Below are 27,662 nucleotides of genomic sequence, written 5' to 3'. Positions count from 1 at the left end.
TGTGTCTTCCAGTAAGGTACATTTGTATGTTGTCCATTGTACACATAATCTACTTTAAACAACAGTGAGACCATGAGGAGTGAAAAAAGTTCCCTTCGTCAAAACGTCATTGCCCATTTAAAATACAGCAGTCATGTTAAAATAACCTTGGGATCATGAGCACGGTGGCTATCGTATTCAAAATAATATTAAATTAATCACAGAATGGACTACTCCACACATATCTTCTATTTAAATAGCATACAAAGTGTATATAAATAGCCTTCTCATTTTAAACAGTGACATACTGTTTTGCCGTCACTCAAATGACAAACCCTTTTTCCCAACACGGTCACTCTCCCTTCCTTCTCACAACCTTTGTATATCATAATGCCTCTTAAGAAAAGAAAGACACAAATAATTATAACAAAAACAGAAATGACACTATATTTTTGGCATGTCAGGCAGACCGCCTGGATGCTGGTCTTTCTTGTCAGCATCAAGTCCATCTGGATCTCTTCATTCTCTATGAAAACACTGCTTTGACTGCAGCCCTTATGACGCTGTCTAAGCATCTCTTTTCAGGTTTCATCTCCTTGTTAGCATGTCAGTAGAAACTCCATTGGTATTTGTGGGACCATCAGATGCACAATGAGCCCCAATAGCTTTATCTTGGTCCAATTCAAAGTATTTACATTCAGTAATTACCGATCTATACACTGCAGTAGGTTGTTATCATGTGTGGTGGATCCTGCCATTCCTGTGCAGGATCTTGATTGCTTACTTAGTGAACATTTTCTTTTTGGGGTGAATTCTTAGTTGAAAGCAAAATATTTGCGTTACAAAAATATTTGAATTCCGGCTTCTTCATGTGTTGATTGCAATATTTCCCTGTCGTGTCTCATGTAAAACACACGCTGGCACAGTCAAACACACGTGTGCCAAGAAACAATGGATTCCTTTAATAGAGCAGACTGAGAGAGACAAGCATGCAGGCTGGTGAGATGACGGGTTGGGGTAATATTAAGTGTGTCGCAGGGGGTCCAATGTCGCAATGATTCCCCCTGAAGGCATGACAGCGGTGAACATCCTCATCTTATGTGTTAGACGTTTGGTGCTGATCTGTCATTGGTGACTGTCGGTCTTAGCTTGATTGTGGCAAATGGATTCCCTCCTCTGCAGGAAAAGAAATGTGGGAAAACAATCATCACGCTGATATGACGGCTTCAAATTCATCACGATGTGGTCATGGACCGAAGATTAATTGCCAACACCTGTGAGTTTTGATTAGTTGTGTTAGGTCACTCACCCTAGAAAGGAAGCCGGTGCGTTCCCATTGACTAAAGAAACCTGTTGGCAAAGAAACACAGAAGAAAAGACCCTTCAAGATCTAGTGGACGAAGAGGAATAACACACAACATTCAACGTGCACCACCACAGTCACCACATATCCACACCCTCCCTCTAGCTATGAAGAAAGTCAGTGTTGTCAGACTGGTTTCTTAACATTTCTCATCAACAGTTGGGCCCCCCCACCTCAAACCATGACGATCCGTGCAGAGGAGCTTTGACATGTACTTAAACTACATGTTAACTTCAGACCTCACCAAGTTTGGAATCTCGACAATCTAGAAAGGCTGCATGGCGAGCGACACACTCCTCTTTTTCTCTCACCCGAGGACAATGATAATCATTTCAACCTCCACAGAGCCAAGTGAGCGCGGGGTCGATTAAGAACATAAACATTGTCCCTGACCTTTGTGAGGCTACTACAGCGCATATTTGCTTTTAACGTTACGTTAATAGAGGAGCTACAGCAGTTTGTTAATTAGTGTCCGATGTTGTTTTCATTTTTAGAACAGATAAGAACAGGTAAGTAACTCTGTATCATTCGTCATTAACTGTGCATGACGAGGGCTGATAAAGAGAGGTAACTTGAATGTCGTAAACTTAATGGATTTTATTTTATTTTTCAGATGCAAATCTTTATCATTTACGTCTGTGAAGCTTATAAGAATGGTTGCATTGCATTCATTACTAATTGCAGAAAGAAACATGCATTACCCTGCTCTTCCATTGGGGAGCAGACGACATCTGAACACGCTGCCTCAGCAATTTAGACTTGTATTTCCTAAATTTATCAGGAAGCACCTCCCTCTTGTCGTGGTTGCTCACTGCCTTAAAAAAACCCCTCTTATATTCATTATTGAGGAATATATGACAAACATATTCACATTTCAACTTGAGTTTTTTTTTCTTTTTTTCTGTTAAGGTCCACCTTTCACCCACAGTCCCAACAACAAACCTAAAGAGCGCAGCCAGCCTTCAGCCCTCTGCACACGTTTTGTGATTCTTTTTTTTTTGTATGTGGCCTTATAAATGCTGGGCTATGTTTTTACAAAATGTTAAATCATTAGAGGATGAGATGAGCAAAGGAAAAATAAAAAAGCACTGTGATCTCTATTGGAAAGGTCCATCCCTCACTGTGGTTTATTTCACAGTAAAAGCCTGAGGCAGCAGATACAAAGGACATTGCGTACAGTCAGAGCAGCGAGGAAGGTGATGATGAAGGAGAAAGAAGTGTGCTTGGGCTTGTCTGCTGGCTGGACAGCTACTAGTTCATTCTCCATCAGCAGACACAGTGTAGGCACAAACATGAGTTGTCTATACCCTCTTGTCCTTGTAACTCTCCTTCTCCTCTAACATCTCCATTCCTCAACAAAACCTGTCTGGGAGCATCTCTCCTGTCTGTTTCGCACTTGTCTTTTATGTCTCGATACAGTTACTTGAGGATACATAATAGCTTTAAGGCTCACACATCCTTTGGGGAAATAGTTGTCTCGATAAATATAACATGTTTCCTTGAACTGGTGATAGGAATTGAGGCGTGTATCTTAGTGTGCTCCCTCTTAAGGGTGTGGAGGCATTTACTATGCAGCAAGGAGATGTTGATAAGACACGATTAGTCAGACTAACAGTTGGACTTGCCTATTTACAAATCCAGCAGATACGCACCAACATGAGCATTCATTTCAAGTAATATTCAGGCCACCTGGGGAACATAAATCCAATCCAAATCCAATATTCTCCTCTCCTCTGCATCTTATAGCTTCCACGTGATTAAAACCAACTACCATTCTCATTTGTAAGAGTGATGAATGGTGGATTAAAGGAATACATAATGTCTAGTTAATCACATCCACACAAACAGGTGACATGTGGTTAATAGATGCTTATTGAGGTGCTGGTATTGACCTTATTCTGTGGCGAGGGCATTGAAGGGGCCGCTGGGCTAGAAAGGGTGCTGTCGCTGTAGTCTGCTGGCGGCAGCAACACAGACTCCTCCTCATCCTGCTCCTGAAGACTGGCCACACTCGGACTCCGCACCGGCGTGCTAAGATTGCTGCTAACACACATGACATAAAGGTTCAGCTGTAAAACAAATCATTGATTCTCTTCCCCCCCATGTCGGAATGTTTTCTTACCTGTTGGATATCACAGGTTCGGTATGAGGTCTGCAGTAAGATGAGGGAAACCAGCCCCGTCTAACAACGGAGACAAACACACCATAATGTCATAAAACAGTTGTAATTAAACAGTCATATAAAATCTCTATTCTTCAATGATTACTTAGATATCCATTAACTGTTATCTTCCTGGAATCCGTGTAATATAAGACGGGGGAGAGGTATTGACTTTCACCATTCTGTGTACTTACAGCAGATTAGTTGCTACAGACAACACACTTGAATGAGATGTACATATAATCTTTGTCAGGCAGACAGTTTTTGTTCACTAAGACCCAGAAAGCTGTCTCCAAGTCTCGTTGGGAGAAAAATATGGCTTATTGCAAAGACAGACCAATGCACTGGATTTGTTGCTAAGAGACAGAATGTCATGTGATTTATCCCAACATGTCCTTGTCTTTGCAAACCACCACTGGCTGCATTAAATCCACTTTAATTCCAAAGGCTTCTTTACAACAAACAGACAGACACAGGCCGTAGATAAAGCTTTTGTTAATTAGTTTCAAATAGTCGTCACAAGCTCTTGGAGCACCATGTAATCCACTCGCCTGTGTTATGAGTCCTAATTGATCTAGCGAGCAGTTGAAGATGACTGTAATTACACAGGCTACTCGATGGATTTGTGCTACATATTTACAAGCATTTCTTCTTGTACAAACACATTTTCCAAGCTTCTGATTTGAGTAAACGAGACACACAAAACTAACAGGCGACGTATGTGTTTGCATTGGAGAATGAGACACAGGGAAGAACATTTCACTTTCTGGAGGTGAGATGGAGTCGAAGCCGCTGCTCAGAGGGGCGATTTTCATCTTAATTGCTTTTTTTTTAGCTTGACATATTCATTTCCTTCACTCATCATCATGTGCCAGGGTGAGGGAAAATTAGGGAAAAATGGAAAATAATTTCGGAAAATATACACGACCAGATGCCTCTATGTGTGTGTTTCTGCACCCGGATGTTCAATGTGTGCGTGTGTGTGTGGCGTTATTGTTGGGAAGGGCAAGAGAGTGAGAGAGAGCGACTGTGGTACATACCTGTGGTACATACCTGACATACTCTGTGTACCTAAGCATTGATGTATTAGCACAACTAAATATTAACACAAAGCAAGCAAAGTGCTGCTAACTCAAGTTATGTGAAAAATGTGCGTCAGTGCTGCTGATGAGTACATTTCCTTGTGTGGGTGTGCCAAAGGTTTGGGAGGAATTTCTCACTAAAAGTTCCTATTCCACATTTCCGGATTGCGTTAATTTTAAGTTATGTAAGATTTAAAAGCCCTGTATCCTATTTAAGATTAAAGGATGACATCTTCATCATTTGATTATTTTTGTTATCAACAACAAGTCGCGTGGAAAGAGCAAAACCAACAATGTTGTAGTCTGTGTCACAGTACTTCAGTACTTTCAGACTTCCCCAGATTGTCTGGCAGATTATTACACATTTGGTGAATTATGGAGTATTTATGGTATTTACAGCAGCGTATGTGGGATCAAAGCAAAATAAACGACAGTGTGTGTGTTAATGGTAATGAAGAGTCATCTTGGACAACAATGGTGGTCTCTCGCACAGAGGAATAAACTGTATCAGCCATTTGGCTAGACGGGCAATACTATTGATTAGGATCATCCATAGAGTATATCGATGGCCGAAGAGCAAAACCTCCTATCTGAAGAATGCACTCAAACAAAACTTGTTGTTTTCCTGCAGAATGCTATTTGTACATAATACATAATAATAAATAAAAAAAAGAATACAAAGAAAACACACAGTGCACATCCCCCCCTTTTTTCCTGGATCATTATGCAGATAGGAGGTTTTGCACTTTGGCCATCGATATGCTGTTTTCATGGGGTTTGTTGACAATAAGAAAAACATGGAATCATGAGACTTTAAAAACGCAGACACTGAGATGGATGAAAAAATGGGCAAACTCAAATGAGCAGCTTGAGACAAAGGACCACCAAAACAAACGTGAAATCTTTCATATTTCCAGAACGTGAGCCGAGGAGTCATTTAGCCATGCACACATCTCTAGTCTCGCCTAGCCAGACCTATCTCCACAGCTCTATGTCAGCACTAAAGAAAGGTCTGGCTCCACACATTATCATTCTGGTATCAGCTATATGGTAAGAAATGCCTGAATATGAAACTAGTGGAAAACATACTGCTGTGTCTTCTCCAGCTCTCCGTACAACCATCCGTCCTTCTCCTCTTGGATGAGCAGGGTGATGGTGTCGCCTTCGTCGAAGCTGAGGAGTGTGTGGTTGTTGCCTGCCTTGTGGGGAAAGATGGTCCTAACTCTGGGCTTCCTGCCCACATTGAGACCGGACGACTGGGATGTAGACCGGGACAGGCTGACCTCTCCAAGACTGCCCTGGTCTGGAGGAGATTCAAGATGGATCATATCAGTTATTAATTAAAAGCAATGTTACATTTAAGCAGTAGTTTGACATTTTGAGAAAGGATGTTGTTACCTCTTTAGATAGAGGCCAATTGTTTCAAGTCTCTTTGCTAAGCTAAACTAAGCTAAGCTTCCGTTTACCACACAGATAGGTTGTATTCATTTACTCATCCATCTCTCCACCATGAGTGCATTCCCCAAAAACATTGCTCTGAGTTTGACAAAACTTCAAAGGAGGAAACCAATGTCACGTGACTGGTTGATAACAATAGGACTGAGAGATGCCACAGTCACTTGTGAGGGACAGGCATATTTATATTTGTGTTTCGGAGAAGCCATCAGTACCTGAGTTGTGGTCTGACGGGGGGCTGAAAGGAATCCTGGGCTCTGGGTTGAACATGTTGGCTAGCGGACTGATCTGGGCCTTCAGTTGCGGTGCTGGAGGAGGCACCCCTGACTCCACGTTGTTCTGAGTAGATGAAGACGAATATAGTTAGCAGATGCAAAATGTGACAAAATAGGAGACAGCCATAATGAAATTATAACAAGTATTTCCCCTGAATGATCAAGGCAAAGTCTGTGTCAAGGCAAGGATTTTTAAACAGCCAGTACGGTATTGAAACTGAATGTGTCCCTCGTACGCGGCAATAAATATCCACACAAAACAACAATCAGGGGACTTTACAAGAGCATCAAGAGCATGTGCAGGATTTCCCACGGCTGATAGGCAGATAATGATAACCAACCACTGTACACACAACAGACTCAATCGGATACAACAGATATCAGCACCTTTGCAAGATAAAATACAAGCAACAACACAAGATAAAAAACACTTCCGGGCAAGTCTTGTCGACACGGTTTATTCATATGTAATATTTGGAATGATTTTACTCCACAGCTTTTATCTGAAGCATCTTACAGTAAGATGAGTGTTAAAGATAGGGATGAAAAGCAACACATGATAAGAGAATACAGCTCATAATATGATGTTACGAAATGTAGCCATTTTGATGCCATTTCAGCACGATTCCAAACAGGACCATAATACTCACGCTGTTGTAATGTTCAAACAGAGGCATTTGCGGTGGAGTCGGGGACAACTCCTCTATCATGGTGGTCACCGTGTCCGGCACATCGATGATGTCACTGCACTTTTCCTGCCAGCTGGGGAGCTGCACAGCCAGCATCTCTTTGGCCTGGAAACACCAGAGAGAGAAAGATGTCAAACCGTCCATTAATGTAGGGGTCTGACTATGTAGAATTCCCTCTCTGTCTATGCTTACTTTCTCATGGAAGTTGCTAATTTGATAGGAGAACATGCAATGTTTGTCCACCAGGAAGCAGAAGCGTCTCTTTTCTTCTAGTAAGGCCTCTCTGCAGCCATGAGCGATAAACTTCTGCATGTCCATCTGGCGCGATGAAATGGTCTCCACATACTGCAGACAGGGGCATAGGACAGCAACGTTTAATAACACGTTAGGTTTCAAGTGAGCAATATAATAAGTGAGAGATTGTAGTTTACTATTTTGTATGAGTGACCACAAAGACAATAAACAAAACAATAAACCCGAGCAAGGTGTTTCTCTCAGTGCTTCATCAGTCTGACAAGAAGGCAGAATGGCCCGTCAGTTAGATAGAAAAAAATAAATAATAACAATAAAATAACTAAATAGAATTGAAAAAATAGAAACACACAAATAAGTAAATGATAAAAGAAAACACAAAGAAAAAAATAAAGAATATAATTTTAAATACAGTGGAAGAGTCATTAAAAAGAAAATATGCAAAAAGAAAATGAATAGAAACTATAAGGAAATAAAAGTAATAAATGTATTAGAAAAATCTTATCTTTTCTTTTCTTTTCCCATAATTTCCATGTATTTTGTTTTTGATTTCCTTTTTTTGTATTTAATTTATTTACAATTAATTTCGTGAAAATATTTTTTAATATAGTCTTTTTTTTTTTTACTACATGTCCATCTTTCAGTGGCCAGAGTCTACAGCTGTGAACCCCCATAGGGAAGCGGTTAGGATTGTTAATGTGTTGCTTTAAATACTTAAGTAAAAGTGAACTCTGTGGTCGCAACTTAATGCTTGTGTGCTTAGCTCAAACTGTGCTGAAAGACACACCTTCCTCACAGAGAACGATTCTGCCAGTAACACAGTGCAGATATGCGACTGGACCTCATAAAAGACATATAAGTCCTTTACAATTACTTCTTAACCCACTATTTTATTCTACACCCACTCCCTTTACAGTATCTCTCCCATTTTCCCAGGTTGTCATGGTGACGGTTAAAGTTGCCTGTCTCTAAGGGCTCTGTCAAAGACCCTCCTCTACTGTCTGGTCTCTTTCTCTCTCCACGCGGCATCATCCGGCTCCACCAGATTATAAGAAAGCTTGGAGGATCCTTGTCTTCTTTGTAGTGTCATCTTTAATCAGATAATGGGAAAAAAGACACTTCTGAGAGAGAAGGCATCCCAGATAGGACGACTTACTGTATGAGTATCTTTTAAAACTTGCCATGCAAAGACCAACAGGAGACTGATTCTGATGTTAACAGCAGAGGAAGAAAGACACAGCACGTTCACAATCTGCAATCACTTCTTGATTTTTCAATCAAAAGTTTTGTTCAGCAATTCTGTCGAAGCAAACCCGGCCCACACACCATCCATCATCAAAGTGAGGACACGAAACTAGTCAATAAATTAAAACACGAGGCAGACAGGAATTATTGCTCTGGCTTAGCTGTCTCGACTTCATCTCCCCGCATTGATTTACAAAGCAAATTGCTGTCTGAGGTGTTAAGATTGCTTGTTGGTAGCGGACAGCAGGAGGTAAACACCCGATAATGTGCACCAATCATTTGAAAGCATACACAATATACTCAGGGTCACTGCACACCACACAACAGACCTACTCGAGCAATGGTGATGTCAACACTGACGAAACCTTCAAGGCCAAGCGTGTGTGTGCTTCTCGTCACTTGGCAGCGACACTTGTTTTTGTGTTATGCAAAAGACTATATTATTCCACACTGCAGACTGTTTGTCTGCTTGCAAATATTTACTTTGCATTTCTTGTGCATTGTACACCGCTAAAGGTACAATTCTACCTATTGATGGGTTAGAATGACAGTTGTTTTCTGGAGAATTTAAACATATTGTATGTTGTGTAATTATGGTCCATTATGTTTGTCATGTAAAGGTCAGCATCCACTGAGACAAAAATGTTATGTTTGTTATGAGCTAAATTCTAAAGCCAGAATGCTAATATGCTTACAATCACATGTGAGCTGATGAAAACCCGGTATAATGTAACCACGATCGCCATCTTAGTTTAGTGTGTCAGCATGCTAGCTTTTGCTAACTAGCTAGTTAGGAACCTGTTTTGGGTGTTGCTCTTCAGCTTCAATCAAATCCTCCATGGGCAGAGAAGTGTAAATACTAAACTGATTGAGCCTCTAAAGTTTCTCTTGGAGCCCCATCAGCTCTGTTTGGCATACAAAACATGTCGTTGGATGATATAACTATCCAGTTGCATTTTAGGACAAACTACATTTTTGGTTTCAAGGAATGAACCATTTGGTAACGATTATCCCAACTTGCTGCCTCCAATACAATGTGGATCTCAGCGTGGTCTGGAACTGTGTGTCTGCATACATGTGAGCATTCATGCATGCGTTTGTGCAAATTTGTGTAGGCCTTCAATCAAAACATAATGTTTTCTATATTTGAACGCAGTGTGGCGAGACATAATGGTCTCATTCTGCTGCGTGCAGAAACAGAGAATCTGCAAACAGCTATAGGCGTGGTGGCACCTTTGATGGTCCTATTCCCTTGTCCTATCCAGAAAAAAAAAGCTTTTTAAGAGGTATCGGTATCAATGTCTGTCATCAATGACGTGAAATTAAAGTATAACGGGAAAGCAAAAATCTGCAATTTCAGTCCCACAAAGTCCCACACCTCCTACTTTCTCCTTCGCACTGGTATGCGATTATGATGACAACTATCTCGGCCACATCTCTCCACCCCGTCACATGAATTCTACACGTGTCATATTCTTTTCTCGGGCATCAGAGCGTGAGCATGCAACGGCACACAAAGTATCAGACATGCTTTGTTTTGAAGGGAAGGAAAAAAAGTTGGGGCGTTGGGTTTGGTTTCACTCTCACCTCGTTCTCTCTGATCTCATACTTGGATGAGTGCTTTCCCTGGCTTTTCCTCCTGAGCTTCTTCAGGTCTGTCTGAGAGCGGTCCAGGGAGTCCTGCTTCAGCTTGTGCTCCGACTGGTAGCGCTTGAAAGTGGCCTACAGGACGTTTGACAAAAGAGAGATGAGACAAGTGAGCAGGTTGCACTTTTCATCACACAAATGTTCCTCAGAAACCAAGAAGCTAAAATAATCTTGCGATTCACAGAACCTTCACAGAACCTTGAAAGTCTTATTGGTAAATCTAAGCTCTGTGTTCATGAAATGTGTTTGCATTATGAATCCTATAGCGATGGTAAAAGCCACGTACGTATATATGATTACACTTACATTCATGTATTTCACATCCATGTCTGTCTTCTTCTCCAGCTCAATAATAATCTCCCTGTGGAACGTCTTGAACTGCAGAGAGAGAACGTACACCTCAACACACTTGCGACACACTTCATGCCCCATGCACGCTGTTCTAAACTCAATGTACAGTTCAGCTCAATGGAGACGCGACGATAAGAGGGGAGTGACCTGGTGGAATGCAGGATAATGGGTTTCTGAGAGGATTAGTTTCCAACCATCAGGGATGTCTAATCAGCTTGTTATGGTTAAAGATTTACAACTTTGCCATCTCGCAGATATATAACAATCAGTCCAGGGTTGACACGGGCAGAGACGGGAGCCCTTCACACAGCACACCATTTGCTTTTCTACGTAAGAGCATGTGCTTATTTCCAAAGGGAATCAGACAACAATGTGTTGAATGTTGTGTTTCAGTTGTCGCCGTAATCAAACTTTTCACTTCTTGTCACTAGCAGGTATTTGTGTCATTTCACCCCGAGTCAGGAAGGATTCTGTTGGGTTTTCCACTCACGGCAAACTCTCTTAGAACCAATTAGAACTCTCTAAAAGGTTAAGAATGAGCACAAAAGGTTAAAGAGGTTAGGTGGCCAGAAAGGTGTATCAAATGGCAGATCTGTGTCTGTTATGTGAAGATAAGCTGTGTGTTGGTGGCCACAGGGTACTCCTCGGAAAAAGACACTTGGTGACTTAAAAGGCTCAACAGGTGACTTGCCAATGCACAGAATTGTTTAAATGACAGAATTGCAGCACAAGAAAGGCTTCGTCTTGGATCCATTATGTTGACAGACTAAGCACAAGAGCGGTGAGCTTTCCATTCAAAATCCGAGCTGGCCACATTCTACGTTTTTCGTACTGTCAACAAATCCCATGAAATCCCATGAAAATCTGTTAGTCTTTCTATTTTTTTACAAAATGCCACTGAAACATTAGTAATCTGTGCATTTGTTGGGGACTATTTTTTAAGGCTACTCACGTTCTCTTCCAGTTCATTGTAGACCTTCCTGTGGGCCTCTGAGATCTCCATCAGAACCACACCTAGAAATACGTCAGGACATTTGTTTAGTATCAGATATCAATACAAAGAAAGAGAAACTCATTGAATGTATGGTCCCAATGTTTTTGTATTCTGACCAGGGACAAGAGGAGTTTTGGGAAATGTTTTTTTTTTGCTTTCTTGTTGTGAGTGATACTGCTGCAGAAAGCGACACATAACTCATTGTTAAACCACAATGTGGTTTGTTACATTTGCACATTTTATATATGCGCTAATGTGTTAATTAGAGAGCTTAAGGGGTGTCGCCTGGTGCGTTGTTTTGTTTCGTGGAGACGGAGCCAGGCTAGCTGTTGCCTCCTGTTTCCAGTCTTTGTGCTAAACTGAGCTAACTGGCTGTTGATGGTAGCCTCATATTTACTGTACAGACATGAGTATCAATGAGGGTATCAATACTCTCATCTTACTCCCGGCAAGAAAGTGCATGTTTCAACAATAAGTATTCCTTGAAGGAAGGCAGGTGACAGCAAGCGTTTGTAAACCAGACACCACACATACACATCCACCACACACAAACAAGAATACATAACACGATGCAGATTCAGGAGAAAATGTCATTTCTGAATACTTTGCATAATAAACCAACAACGCCTTTTTTCACCAGGCCTTCCGTACATCTTTTCAGCTCACATTTTACAGATGACTTATCTCCTTTCAATATTTGAACAGCTGTCAATAAGTAATCTCTATGAAGCGTTCTGGTATTGTGCGGTCAGATACAGAACAGTCTCCATTCACAGACAGGCTACAGCATAGATAGAGCGGCATATGACACAAGACAATGGGAGTGGGTCAATACTGTAAACAGAAGTGGACAATCGTAGCTAAGCAGTTTATAGTGCTACCTCTATCACAATGGGGTGAAATCTAGACTCAAGGTTTACTATAGGACACCGCGTTTCTGGTGAAACCTGCAAAATGAATATCATCATTTTTCTTCTAGTGGTGACGCTATCACATATCCAGATATGTGATAGCGTCACCACTAGGAGAAAGGTCAACCTGCAAAGGGTTTTTAACACCTTCAGAAAAATGTAAAGAAGGCACAGGTGTCAGGTTCACTTTGTGATTTTGAGGTAAAAATCTTTAGAAGCTGCCCATGTCGGCACACTCTACCTAAACACACATTGGACCCAACACCTGACATTCCTCCCTGCACGACTCCACTCGGGGCAAACAAACGTAATGACCCACGGCTACAGAGCTGTACTCCCGTGATCAGGCAGCGTCCAGCTAAAACAACATTGCCCTCTGAAGGTCACCAGAATGTACTGGTAAATGCTGCCTTTGTGCTTCCACAGGGAGGGGTGGCGCCGGGCTCAGGGGCTGTTTGTACCTAACAACGGACTGCGAGAGGTGGAAGGGGGAGGCTGAGAAAGGCCGGGAGGGGGTTCAAAGAGGTTGTTGTACACCTGCAGGTTTCACCTTTGGGTTTAACAAGGTGTACGGTGAATCGTGAATCTGTCATACGAGAGTGAGCACAAGTACAATGTTGTGAAGAAGTAAGAAAACTGATGGTTGCTTTCTCTCCGTGGAATTAAAGTGTGAGATTTGAGGTGTAAAATTATTTCTAGCTAAAGTGTGAATAAAAAATTAAAAGAGGTACCTGGCTACACAAAGTTTTTAGCATCTACTGGGCTGAACTGCGATTCAAGCTTTTTCTAATGTTATCTAATCTCATATCTGTTCCAGGCTATTTTAAGTACCAAGACAATCTAATCTCGCGTCGACGATTTGCACAATGTGCACATGTTTTTTTACGCGTAAATGGTTGATAAGAGATCCTTGTGGAAAACTAGAATATCCTCTATTCACAGATATTACTTATTGCTTACTGAGTTATGAACACGCCTGACTCTCCTCCACTTGTTTTATTACTCAAATGTGTCATGCCAGTGTATACTGATTCAGATACTGTATCTTACAACAACAAAAAATGACTTTGAATCATGTAGTTTGGCAGTCAGAGCTTTAAGCCTGTCTGACATGAAGATAAACATTAGGGTTAAAACATTCATAATCCGGATGTGCTGTCAACCGCAGGTAAAAGTGAAGACTGAAAAAAGCTTTAAAAACTATGAATAAAAGACATTTATTTTGCTAAGTTAGTCATTTAAACACTGGTGCAGGTAACATACAATTTGTATGGAATCTTTTCAACCTCTATCGAATGCCTGTTGTACAAGACTGTAGATGGGATGCAGAGATTTCGACATTCTCAACCGGTGATGCCATTTATGTCCGGGGAGTGCCCGGTGCCAACTCCTGACTATGTGGTGTTAGATAATCAAGCTGTACAACACGAGATGACGTTGGCGGGGCAAACACTGGTAGCTGACCCGGTGGCTCCTTTTCTCAACCTCGCCTTTATTTCGCCACTCTATGGAAATCTTTCCCTTCCTTGAGTTTCTTCCTCTATCCGAGTGCATGCAATGTCTGAGTTAGTGCCGAACTAGGTAGCGCCTATATTGGTCATGGTCTTGTGCAACGACTTTATCACAAGATGCATCACTGGGCTTGTCCGTGCAGATCTGCGGTGTGTGATTGTGGTCTGTGTGCGCGCGCGCGTGTGTGTGTGTGCGTGTGTGTGCGTGGAAAATATGCAGCCACCTCCTTTATGACTCAGGATCAAATGGTATTTCAATTGCACACATTCCAGGTGCAGGTGGGGAGGCACTTATCGGAGGTTGCCCATGATGAGCTATTCCCTTCCTGTTATCATCATGATGTCACTTTGTTAAGTGTTGAATTCACTGTAGTGGAAACCAGTGGGAATGTGACAGTGGTTAAACGCTGGACTCTGGATTCGCTGTATAAACAACCACCCACAACCAATAAACACTGCATAAGGTCGATCATGTTGAAAGCTTCAGATCAGCTGATGTGATAGTTTTGTAAAATGCTGTTTTCAAGTTTGACAATGAACTAAAACTCAACTTTGAATCCAACATGGAAAGAAAAATGTGAACGTATCTACAAACTGGGCAAACCCTCTCTGCTGATGAAGATCATGTAATATGATCAAAAGCTCAGGAGAGGCTTATTAATGGACCTTGAGGTGGGACGTTTAGTCAACAACATGCAAACTAAAGGCTGCATTACTTAGACATTGCTTACACAACCGTATTCCATTACTAACGATTAATCTGTCAATTATTATCGAATAATCGGCTAATTATTTTTCAAATAATCACCTAGTTTTTTTAAATGATCGGAGCATCTCCTGCATTTCAGGATGTCTACTTACGACTCGAAAGGTCCGCAAATCCTCTCTGGCTCCGTGGTTGTCCGACTCGGTGCGTGCCGAGAGAGCCGCTATGCGAGCATCGGAAAGGAAATGGCGAAAATCCAAACACCTGCTCGCCTATCAATCTCTTCTCTCCTTCTCCGCCTCTGTCTCTGCAGCCAAAAGCTTGTTCTACCAATCCAGAATCGAATCCTCTTTTTCTAAGCCCAAAAAACTCTTCTCTATTTGTCCAACCTCCTTGACCCCCCTTGTCCCCCTCCTCCCTCCACCCTTCTGACTACTTTACAAAAAAGATAGATGACATACGCTCCTCATTTACTAATCCATCTTCAATAACTACACCTCCAGTAACTTCATCTTCTTCCCCTTCGTTTTCCTCTTTTATCCCCCTGTCTCCCAATCAAGTTCTTACCTTGGTAACCTCTGCCCGCCCAACCACCTGCCCCCTTGACCCCATCCCGTCTCACATTCTCCAGTCCATTGCTCCGGACCTTCTTCCCTTTCTCACCCATCTTATTAACACCTCCCTCTCAACTGGCTTCCCTAACTCTCTGAAGGAGGCAAGAGTCAACCCTCTCCTGAAGAAACCCACTCTCATAAAACTAACTGCAGCCTTGAGCATCAATATAAATCTCTCTTTACTTAGTATAGTACAACAAGCTGAAGGCAAACCTCATAACTTTAAAAATGGCAAATATGTGTTGAAAGTTCTTTATGCGAAGAATAAAGTTTTATGGACAGTGATTTTCTCTAAATACTGGTCAAAATCTATAATAGCCGATAAACGACTTCAGGTGCCAAGCAAGCGAAGCAGGGACTCATGGGATATTTTTTTTGAAAGGAGTAATGCGTGACTGGATTTTAGATGCTCCGCCATCATAGTTTGTTGAGCGGTAAGTGAGTCTCCGTTCTCTTTAGAGGTCCCTTGGAGGAAACTCCCAGTCCCTTTATTTTAATATGCAGAGGGAGGGTGCTTACAATCTGGGATCCTTAGGGACCTGTAGAGTGTGACGAGAGGAGTCATAACTTACTGAAACATGAGTGGACTTTCAAAACAACCTCCACCCTCCTTCATTTGTTTTCAACAGTCAGTTTTGGGGAAACCATCTGTCTGTGTGACTGACCTGGATATTTTGGTGGCACAGATACATTTATGCCATATGGTCCAGCTAATTGTCCTAAGCAGCTGCCCATACTTCTATCATGAGCAGGAGAGCAGATACCACTTTTTAAAAAGGTTTTAAAGTAATAGTTCAACATTTTGGGGAAATACTCACTTCCTCACTTTCCTGCCAAGTGTTAGATGAGAAGATCGATACCACTTTGAAGTCTGTATACTAAGTAGGCCTCTGCGGCTGGAGCCAAGAGACCGTTATCTTGGCATAAAGAAGGGAATTAGGAGGACGCGGCTGTCCTGCCGCTGTTCAAGAGTAAAAATTTGACTGACATCATCTGAGATAATGAGAATTCAATTTGGTTCAAAATGCACAGAAATTATGCATCTCATTAATTAGAAGAAAAGCACATTTAACATACAAACTGCATTATTCGGAAGTGAACCCGCTCCTGCCAGGAAGAAAGCATTAGAGGTTCTTAGACTAACTCTGTTAGGTTTTTTGGAGCTAGGACGAATGAGTCTGCTCAAGATGTTGCAAACTATAACTCAGGGAGAAAAATGAAGGGACATGTACCTTCGCTGACTTTTAGGAACAATTTAGGGTTCCCTGATGTTTCTGGTGATGTTAAAACAAGATAAATTGCCCATCATGTACTGATGATGCTGGCAAAACTGTTTGTTGTGTCTAGAGAGCAAAAACGGTCCCATGAAATAGCTCTAAGCCAGATGTTTGAAATGTCCCAATCTCTTTTTATCTATACAATCAACCTCCCCACAGAATAAATAGCTCCTCTCAAAAGCCAAAACCTGTTACAGAAGCTATCGGTAGGAAACACTCAGCGCTTTACCCCCCGCTCTAAATCCTCGTTCTCTGGGGAGAAAAAATTGCTTTGGCTGACATTACCATTTTTCTCATGCTGACAGGGTACTTACTTCAATATTTCAAAAAACTATTTCGACTGAGGCTCAACAAACGAAGAAACGGTGGAAGGGGTGGGGATGTTGCTATTCTTTCTCCTGTAACATTTTCAGTCCCTGAATACCTGCTGCTTTTCAGAGTGGAATGGCCTCATGCACAGGAAGTTTCTAATTGTACACCCACTGAAAACTATGGCTTTTAAATATGGCAAACCAGCCGCCATGGCATTGTATTATTATTATATATGTATGAATGACAACAACAACAAAATCTATTTACTGATGCCAAGCGATAATCATGTATAATTTTACATATGAAACTAGTTTTAAAATGACCTTTGCCAAACAGTGGCAACTGGGGCCTCAAGAACTGATAGCACATTGAATTTGTCTGTTTACTTCCTTTTACTTAGGAGAAAACAAATGTATGTCCAATGCTAAATGGTACCCATTATTTATTTATATTTTATCCAACATTTTAGCCACCATTACACAGCAATATAAGTTACCTAACATTAGCCACCAATAGTTATTATTTCTTAACATGGTAATAAAGGTACTTACTTACTTTAAAATTCTTAAATGTTTGGGGTAATTGGTAGGGTTAGCAGCCCATGAAAGAATCAGAGATGGAAGAGCAGGGAAGATGGTTATTTGAAGTATGGACATGGGAGAACATCTCATCTAAGGGTTTCCCTTTCCTGGTTTTACTTTTGGATAATAAAGCAATTCTAATAAAGTAACTATTTTAAAAGGAAGTGTGCTATTGGGTTTTTAAAGTCATACATAAGGAGCTCAAACAGCACAGGTTATAGGTTTTCACTCATTGTCTTCAGCCAGTTGTGACTACTTTACTTGTCCACTTTCACCTCCATTGTAGCATAAAGTTGAAGGAGAGAATCAGCAGCTTTGGTATGAAGTAAAAGCCTCAGTTAACTTTCTGCAAATGCCTGCCAACCACAGTGCCGCAACTTGTTTTTACATCACACTATTCACAGAGGTATGGAGCCAATAGTTTTGTTGGCCTACGAATTTTTCAATGTTCAAGATCAAAACTTGAATTTTCAGGTTCAAATCTTTTTTTCAAACGAACAAAACTATTGGCCTGGATTTGGAGGGAAACAAAACTGAACTCTGAGATCACTTGAGAGAAAGAAAAAAAAGCCTTACAGGTGTCTGCAGTGGAGATTTAACAACACAGTAATGTATTTGCTCTTTCATTGTTGACAGTGGTGCAGTTTAAAATAAATGATGCTCCATTATTGGACTTTTATGACTAAATCAAGCATGCTGCTGTCAGAGATGTTAGAGAGTGAATGATTAAAGATTCACTTATAAACAATCGTAAATCCTGTAGAAGTATTTACGAGGACTGAAGGTAAAGAAAGAGCTGTCCTCTCTTGAAGTCTGTACATTTTAACACATCTATCATTGTTTAACTCTGTCTCGTGTCTTTTGTATTTATACATACAGCACATGATTCTTTTTAAAAGTAGATGTTTGTCTCTTTTCATGCAGCATAAGTCTCCCCTGGCCTCCACAGATAGACTGTAAAGACTGGCGTTGGGGTTTTGGTGAGACAGATGGGGGAACAGGGGTTGAGGAGGATCAGGGGTGGGAAGACAGTCTCCTCTTGTCTTTCTGTTTGTTCAGCGTATTTGCTGCTCTGCTCGCTGCAATGTGTGAGAGAATCCCCACCGCCTCAGCGTCATCCATTCCAGGCCGAGCTGAGGGTTCAAGACTTTCAAGCACCTTTTTACTCAAAGCCATACTACTACTACTAAATGATACTTATAAATGTGGCTAAATAATGTTCCTCACTATAAATAAACCCGTTTTATCAGTTTTGTCTGTTTTTAAAGTGTTATTCTTCTCCTCAAATATGCTGGAGATGCACATGTGCAAATGCTGCAATCAATGTTAAAGTTGAAAACTTTCCACATGTTCAAAAGTAAAGATGGCAGAGCATCTAGCATCGCATTTGTGAAATTGTTCCACCTTGTTGTTTTTGGCAAGCAGTCTAAATGTCAACGGCAAACCTTGGAGCATGAATATACTTTTTAATTAAGCATTGTTAACAGGTGCGGCCTGACAATTATTGCCTGACTGCAGAGTGTGGCGATGCTTTTGCTAATTGGTACCAAGAGGCCTGTTGGTATACTAATGGTTAATAAGAAAGCTCTTTTTAATGTCACTAATTGCAAATCTAATCTTTCTGACTGACAAGAGGTGATAATCCTGTAAATGTTCCCTGCGGGACTAATAAAGGATTATTTTATGTTATCTTATCGTATCTTATACTCTGGGGTGTCCGGTCTGTCACTTTAGCATTATGGAACGTATTCTTCATCACGGTTTCATTTACAGACACTGATACTGCGCCAATGTTCAGCTATGCTGCTTTGTTTCTCGAACTTCCTTATTCCTTTACATTTTCACCAAACGTGGCACACGAACCTCATCTTGTCTCTTTGAAAATCACCTCACCTAGTCTGACATTTCATACAATTTTATTTATGACTGGAAGCAATGCAAATGCCATCTAAAAAAAGAGAAACTTAGTCAATACATAATATTCACTGGGGTGACAATTTTTCTTTAAAAGACCCCGAGCTGAATGACGAAGCATTATTTATCAATTTTCAATGCCCTACTCTGATTCTCTGCATGTCCAATATATTAGCACCTGCATTAAGGAGTGATACAGCATATTACTACATAAATACTTAATCGTAATAGCACCAATTTACAACCCCTGGATAAAGTATTTTATAATTTGAGCGCTAATAGAATAATTAGAGATGAGTCTCATGGTGGATGAAAAACAACCTGTACAGGCTTTTTGGCTGCTTCAGAGAACAGACCGAGGAAGCACTCAGAGCTAGCGTGAGAGCAGACTGTAATGAAATGCTAATGCTACTGTGCCACAAGGGTTCCTTCAATGTTATTTCCAGATGTTTGCATAATTGACTTGAATGCAGGCAAAATATGGCATATGGTGGTGATGTGAAAAGTCACTTTCTTCATTTCATGGTGACTTTAAGGAATCAGTTCAACTTTTTGACAAATACGCTTTCTTGCCAAGATGAGATGATTGAAACCACTCTTGTGTTTGTACAATACATATGAGCTACGGTCAGTTAGCTTAGCTTAGCATAATGTCTGGAGTAAGCCAGACTCTGTCACAAAATGTGCCGACCAGCGCCTCTAAACCTCCCTTATTACCACACATCCGTATGCGGATTTTGTTACATTCAAAGAGATTCAGGCGAGCGGTTTCCCCCTGTTCCATTGATGCTAAGCTAAGATGACCGGCTGCTAGCTGTAGCTTTATATTTACCGTACCGACATGAGAGTGGCGTCGTTCTTCACATCTAACTCTCGGTAAAAAAGTGGATACGTACGCTTTCCAAAATGTCAAAATCTTTCAAGATAAAAACAACGTGATGAATCACTATCTTTTTCAGCTTCACCACAGAGTCATTTGCATATGGATATCAGGCAGACCCCCTTGAGATTCCACTCACTGTAGGTGGATTTAAACTGGACTTGCATTAGACTCACCAAGCTCTCTGGAGACTGGAGACACGATAGCAGTCTCTCCGACCTTTGAGACTGCATCAAAATAGGCCTTCCCAGCTAGAGTCATCGCTGCATGGGAGACACAGACAAACATCATCTAGTTACCGGCTGAGAAACCTGCTGGACCATTTTGTGTTCGAGTGAAACTTTACTCAAACCAAACTCTTTGATTCATAGAGATACGGCTGACACTGAGGTACACAGAGGTCAAATTCAAAGTTCGCATTGAGACCTATAGGTCATCACGTGGCATCCTATTTCGAGGGCGAAAGCTGTGTTTACCTGTGACAGATTTCTCATAGTTCTTCCCGAGGTTGACCAGATTCCTCAGGCCCGGGTTGAACTGCTCCATCACATTCTGGGGGGAAAGGAGCAGAGATTGAGGGGTTGTAGAGAAAAACAACTCTTTTATTCCTGATCTAGAAACAGTTTCGCACAGTTTGATAACTCATGTTCTCATTCACTTACTCACAAACATCTCTAATTATTAATATTCTTTTTAAAAGACCTGCCAAGAATAATACTTTTCGTGAGGCTATTTTTGTGGGAGTGGGAGGAGAAAAGAAACACATGAAAACAAGAGCAAGTGTTTGCGCTGTTGCTCTATTAATATTACCATGTCAGAACAATAAAACCTTCAATCTTTAACTTGACCCCTGACACATGCTTTACAACTCCCTTCTAAGAGCGAAGTCCCACACAAAGTGTCAGCTATTTGCAGTATATGAACCTCATCACTCTCCCCTCCCAACACCCCCCCCCCCCACCCCCCCCCCCCCCCCCCCCCCCCCCCCTCCGCCCCCCGCCCCCCGTCTCTCGCTCTCTCTCATTGAAATGCCTCAACAATCAAGAGCTGTTCACCTCCCTGTCTCTATTCCCCTGGCACGCCCTCAATAGAACAATGAAGTGTAGGTATGACTTTACATGAAGAAAAACAAAACGAGCAGAGGAGGAGAGGGAAAAGGGGAAACAGGTTCCTTGCTTTCTTTTCTCTTTCTCTTTCTCTCTCTCTCTCTCTCTCTCTCTCTCGCTCTCGCTCTCGGTTTCTCTCTCACACACACGCAGACAAAACACACACTCTGTATTGCTAATCCAGCCAGGGCAATACATATTCATATATAAATCAATAATTATACTATTACATTTAAACTTCAACCCAAATCATAAAATAACATTTTAACCGTGAGTTAAAACTTTCTTCGTTTGGATTTTGAAGACATTTGGTCATTTAAAAAAAGCAGCACCTCACACCCAGTCACACCCAGTCACACCCAGTCACACTCTCACCTGCTTACTTGATTGGATTATGCTAAACCGACTAATCAAGATGAATCCCGTGATTAAAGGACTTTTGATCAAATCACTTAATGTCCATTGACAAGCGAGAGCAGGTTGATTGATGAGAGAGTGTCTCACTCATCACATGTCAGACAGACAGGTGGGCTATGACTGCATGCTGGTTTGCTGTGTTTCATGCATTGCTGGATAACACAATATTGACTTTTCTTCTTGTTGCTGGACATTACAAGCTGTTATAAGATAGAAAAAAGGTAAACTGGGAGCTTCAGATGATTCCAACAGAATGGGAGGTGGTAATGGGAAGAAAACGGTCCCAATAAAATACAAGCTCACACTATACCTGTCTCTAACGCATGTATAGTGTTGTTATTATATACGTGACTTATAGTCAGGGTTAAAATGCAACAACAATTAATTATAAACCAACTAATACAAAATAGATAAATAGATATTATCCATCCATTATCGATTGTTATATAATTATTTCCCAAAAGACTTACCTTGTATGTACTTTCAGTCAGCTTGCTCACATCATCTGGAGCCCGAGACATCATGGCAGCTTGTTTCTAAAGCCCAGAAAGTCGGAAAAAGTATAGAAATAAGACAAATACAGATGGTGTTTGGTAATCCAGGTGTTCTCTCAGAATAATCAATCCCACAGCTGGTCCCGCTGCCTGTCTGCAGCCTCGCTGCACGCGTGTGGACAGAGAGACGCTCGGCGGCCGGTGGAGGACACACTGACTGACGCACTGACTGAGACACGGACAGACTTCCCCCGTGAGTTTAGGGCTCGTGAGGGCGGGGCGCGAGGGAGGTGCCCCGTGACGTCACGGTACACGTATACGAATTGAAGTTGTCCCGTGGTGAAATCCAAAAAGGTATGACTCCGGATGTCTGTTGTAAAAATATGTTTAAGGTGTGACTCCATTTGTCACTGTGTTCTGGTGCCAACATGCAATGCTCCAGTTGGCCTAAGGGGGGCGCTGTACTGTACAGTCGGATACTCTATGTAGTGGTGGAAGTCAGATCCTTTATTGTAATATTATAAATAAAAGCAGCGATGCTTCAATACAGAAATACTCCATTACAACACATTCATAGCAGGGATATGTAAGCAGTTACTCATGAAGAATTGCCCCTATTCCCATGGGATTATCAATGATGCAAGAACAGTCGAAATGGAACCAGATTAAATAACATCATAAACTGCTTTTAAGTTGTTTACTCAAAGAGCATTGGACATTATCATATTAAATCTATAAAGTCCCTAACTGTGGGAAGTAGTAATATTATTACTGTGGGATACAGTTTCCTTCTGAAAATACCTGATGAGATATTAAGATGTATCATGTCACAAGACATTTACTGTAAAATATGACTGACATACCCCAATCAATCAATTGAATATCAGTGAATTATCACCAGACTGCTTTTGATGAGACTTAAAGGCAACACAAATCATAATTGGTGTAAAGGTACACAACCCACTTCTCATTGTAAAGTATTGTTTATATTACATACAAGAGTGAACAATAAGTGCAGTGCTCACATGCAATTAATCAAATGTATAGACATGTGTCCTTTGGGGACAAAACTAATCATTTAATGTCACCTATCAGTTGTATCTATTATGTGTATTTTGAATGATTGTATACATACAATTCTTTTATTTTCGTTATATATAAGAGAGAAAAAAAGGGAGATTATGCTGACTTTTACAAATTAAATCTGAATATAGGCCAACAAGACATGTTAATGTATTTCTATTATACATATTTCATCTAGACATCATTAAATAACAGTCCCCAGTCACTATGAGGACCTTTAGTTGTTAGCGCCACCATGTGGATATCAATACTCCACTGTCCTTATGAAACTATTGTTCAAACGGCCACGTCTTAGAAAGATGCCCCACATCTCTCACAGAAATGTGACCCTGCCAGAGCCTCCTTCACACTGTCAAGCTGATTGTTGCTCCAGAGCCACATGATTGAAACGCATGGGGACAATTTCAAGCCTTTACAGCTTCACGGCATGCTCTGAATCTCACAGGCAGTCAGGAGGAGCCACATTCCCCTCTGCTCGCCCATGTCCAGCCACTCTGCATCCAGGATCGACTTTACTTCTACTTGAGGTCCTCCTGCGGACCAGCAGTTATAGACAGGTAACATCTAACATCCCTCACATGTAGCACATTTTAATTGGTTGATCTCTTTTTAAACTGTGGGATGTATATATGCCTGCAGAGAAAATGTTGCATGGATCTTGATGCTCCTTCCTCTGGTCGGCCTGAGCGTGGCAGAGACCTCACAACCTTTGACAGATTTGGGCAGGCCATCCCACAATTCTAATTTCTTACAGGCATTGTGGTTTCATAACTAAGAGTGTTCTTCTTTCTTTTTTTGTTTTGTTACAGAAAACATTGCTGGGAAGTTGGTTTTCTACCAGATGGAGGGAAATGCCACCTATGTGAGGGACACAGGGGAACTGGCTTCAGATGTTCCCACTGAGACCATGTTTGAACTCTTTGATCCCCAAAATAATTTCAGCACGGCAAAGTTCACCTATACGTGGGACTTAGGCAACGGGTACGAGGACTTTTTAATATTTGAAATATAAAAAAAAGGTGGGATGCTTTTCTTTTTCTTTTACTACTTTGTTTGATGCAGACAGGTGATCCAAGGGACCGAGCCAGTTGTTCGCTATCATTACGCTGAGTCAGGGAACTACACACTGCGGCTGAAAGTCGGAGTGAATGTGACCAAATATTCACCTCCAATCACTCCACGGATGTCCAAGTCCTCGGTTTGTAGTTTTATGTTTTAGTTCATGTGCGGTTTACAAAATATCAACTTTAACGATCAGATGATAACTGAAATTAATTTGTAGATGCCATTAAAAACATCGAACTGAAGGGGCCCTCAGATTTCAAGGTGTCTCAGGACACTAATTTGGCTTTTCATGTTGATGGAAGGTAAGCTGCGTTTCTTTAATTTTTTATTTCATGTTTATTGCAATTAGAGCTATCCGTCGACATGTGACATCTTTAATGCAATATGATGAATGCAAGTTACAATGATAATTATCAGTACGGAAAAGAATATCATATCACCCTGTCTGTTTACCCTTACCATTTTTATTTTATTTTGATATGCTTGACCAATGCAGGTAAAATACAACGACACCTCTCTCCTCTATGTGTGTGTGTGTGTGTGTGTGTGTGTGTGTGTGTGTGTGTGTCCGTGTGTGTGTGTGTGTGTGTGTGTGTGTGTGTGTGTGTGTCTTTAGTCCTCCCATATGGGTGTATAGGCTTCGGAAACAGTTTGACCATTCAGGGTTATGACACAATTCCACAATCTATTAGTTAATGCCAAAAGTGCATCTTCATAAAGTTACACAACAAGGCAGAGCCTCTACTTTATGTAATGTTTTTTTCTCATTCATCCACTTGACTCTACTGAAACTGCATTTGTGAAGTTGTCGATCCATCCTCCCCCAACACGTATTTACACTCTCACATGACGGACATTGAACCGTAGCGACCCCTCAACCGCTCTCATGTTGTAAACTCAACTCTCGTGATGTCATGCTGTGAGCTTGGAGACTGGACACTTCAACTCCTCTTCTGCAAACTATGATGCAGTACTTTCACTTTGAAGTGACCACATTTAACACTGTCAAGGATAGAAGAGAAATGTCTGACAGTGACATCATTCATATGAATAAGAACAAGCTGTCACTGTTAACATGGGAACGTCTATTTGACTCTGAGTATCAGCCTGTATGGAGAGAACCTTGCGAAAGGTTTTTGATGATAAATCAAAAACAGAGAGAAGAGGATATAAACCAGTTGGTATATTTGTTTTAATTCATAACGTCCTACAGTACAAATATCTGTATGTATTTATTTCATTTATTGGAATTATTCATGCATCCGTGTCCCTTGTCAACTGAGCAGGTGATTGGTGAACTGGGTTATTTTATTTGTAAATTCGTATTATCTTCAAATAAACCCATACCATTTTTCATAATCTTTAAGTATCTTTGTTATTATATAAATGTATTAATTTGTTTACACTTTGACCTAAACATAAATCCATTACCAACTTTAAGGTCATAATGTGCGCAGCTCTCTGATCTCACCCCGTTGATGCAGTTTGAATGAATCAAAATCAGTGACACAATGATTCATCAATTGGATTTGTGTGCGTGCATGATGTTAATTGTTTTTAAAAGGTACTAAATAATTCATAATTTAATCCTTTTCAGTTGAGCACAGCGGCACGTGTCCGCTGTGTTCAACTGATTTGCTGCTGTTGTGATGAGACTTTAACATGAATACTCCTTCAATATAATATGTGTACATGACAAACTGTACTTCACAAATATTCTGCACTTTATTACCTTGTATGTAAAACAGCGTAACAAAATTACGCGTTATATTAACATTCTGATATCAGAATGAACATTGTATATAGACTTCTTGATTTTTATAGTTTCAAATGCAACTCCATCAACTTAAAACATTGTGTAAGTGTTGTTTCACACTGACTTTGATTCTAAAAGTTTTGTTCTTCTTCTGTTTGAACTGCAGATAAAACCCACTTGATCTTCATCCTGTCATGTGCTGCCATTCTTGTTGCCACCTTCTCCTTCATCGTGGTCATCGCCTGCCGCCCTCGTCAGCGCGACAGATCTCAGGTGCAGAACGCAACATCTCACAAAGACAATTAACATTGTGGAAAGTATTCTTTTATATTTCAATAGAACTCGTTATTACCCAGCTGGGTTAGGTTTCAGCCAAACAATTCTTCATCATGTTGAGGGGTAAATAACCCTGCGTGTGTGTTTGTCTTCATTAACTCTGATGAATAGAGTCCAAACCCTCAGTGATTGCAGTTTCTGACCACAAGGAGGCTATCTGTGCTCACTCATACATGTGTGTGGCAAAGCAACTCCAAGGAATGTCTCTGTTTAATCTAATACCTTGAAACAGACATATGTTTTACAACTTTTGTTTTGGCATATTTGATTTTTTTTTGCAGATTGCTACTTCACGCAACGCTATATTCCTGAAGAACCAAGACTCTGAGGGTCAAAGCGCAATTGTTTTTAACTTCTCCAACGTGGAGAGGGGAGAGAAGGAGCCACTCCTCCTGCAGTATGGGCCACAATACTGGTCTCAAGCATCACACTGCTCCCTTTAGTCTGTGCTCATGGAGACAGAAGAACATGCACATTTATGGCAACACGGGACAATTCTCATCTTGGATTATGCTATAGATGTATTTAACTAAATATGATTTGTGCACACCACATTTTATTAATTACAGTTGCATAAGCAGGGCCTATATGTGTTTAAGACTATGCGCTAAGCTGTGTTAGTGAATTGTTGAGTCATAAATGTTCTGTAAGCACATTCTGTATTATAAAGGGTGATCAATTAATGAGCCGCAGACCTTTGGCTGACATTCAAATTAACTCATAATAAATTAATTGCGCAATTGCAGGTCATGTTTAAACAATGAATGCTTGATGAATCATGCTGTGAATATATCATTATGTTTTTCCCTCCTCACATTGATGTATTGATGCTTTGCTTTCCGGAGACATGTTTCCTTTTTTAGATTAAATTTTTTTCCACAGTGCGAATTATTACAAAATAAAATATTGAATATACAATTTGGCATTAGCAGATCTCTGCCATCTTTTAATTTTTTTAACATTTACACTATGCACTACTTGATTTGTCACAGTATATAACGTACATAAGTATCAACGTACTGCACCATTTAATACTAATGATGATGCAAGCGATACAAAGATGCCAATCAAACCCATAACGACTGCAAGGTACGGCCGTAAGAACTTCAAAAAAAGAAAGCGTAATTGATTATTTCAATTCTTAATACTTATTTAATAAGTTGAAGCTGTTTCAGCCACAATTCATATACATTTGTTTCCTCCATT

The 27,662-nt window shown here is 40.7% G+C and overlaps 2 protein-coding genes across 3 annotated transcripts; one reads left to right on the top strand and one right to left on the bottom strand.

The window, feature by feature from the left end:
* Window positions 1-324: 324 nt before the first annotated feature.
* Window positions 325-22,461, bottom strand: baiap2l1a (BAR/IMD domain containing adaptor protein 2 like 1a). 2 transcript variants are annotated; one of them, XM_034559061.1, is made up of 14 exons: window positions 22,193-22,461; window positions 20,676-20,751; window positions 20,376-20,462; window positions 11,452-11,513; window positions 10,455-10,526; window positions 10,089-10,223; window positions 7,197-7,349; window positions 6,966-7,109; window positions 6,256-6,379; window positions 5,675-5,888; window positions 3,465-3,524; window positions 3,235-3,385; window positions 1,289-1,329; window positions 325-1,155 (listed from the first exon to the last, which is right to left on the bottom strand). In XM_034559061.1, exons 1-14 carry the CDS (start codon window positions 22,244-22,246, stop codon window positions 1,083-1,085), a joined length of 1,446 nt encoding a protein of 481 aa, XP_034414952.1. In that variant the 5' UTR covers window positions 22,247-22,461; the 3' UTR covers window positions 325-1,082. The 2 variants fall into 2 exon arrangements, with proteins under 2 accessions (XP_034414952.1, XP_034414953.1); XM_034559062.1 differs by having other exon boundaries at window positions 3,235-3,382.
* Window positions 22,462-23,950: 1,489 nt separating this feature from the next.
* Window positions 23,951-26,899, top strand: tmem130 (transmembrane protein 130). The gene is given in 8 exon segments (XM_034559292.1): window positions 23,951-23,975; window positions 24,109-24,280; window positions 24,362-24,459; window positions 24,462-24,497; window positions 24,582-24,666; window positions 25,578-25,588; window positions 26,287-26,393; window positions 26,738-26,899. Coding segments are annotated over 8 exon segments (696 nt in total).
* Window positions 26,900-27,662: the final 763 nt, after the last annotated feature.

Source organism: Cyclopterus lumpus, chromosome 19, assembly GCF_009769545.1.
Source record: "Cyclopterus lumpus isolate fCycLum1 chromosome 19, fCycLum1.pri, whole genome shotgun sequence".
In the NCBI taxonomy this organism is placed as follows: Eukaryota; Metazoa; Chordata; class Actinopteri; order Perciformes; family Cyclopteridae; genus Cyclopterus; species Cyclopterus lumpus.
This window is presented reverse-complemented; position numbering and strand designations above follow the sequence as displayed.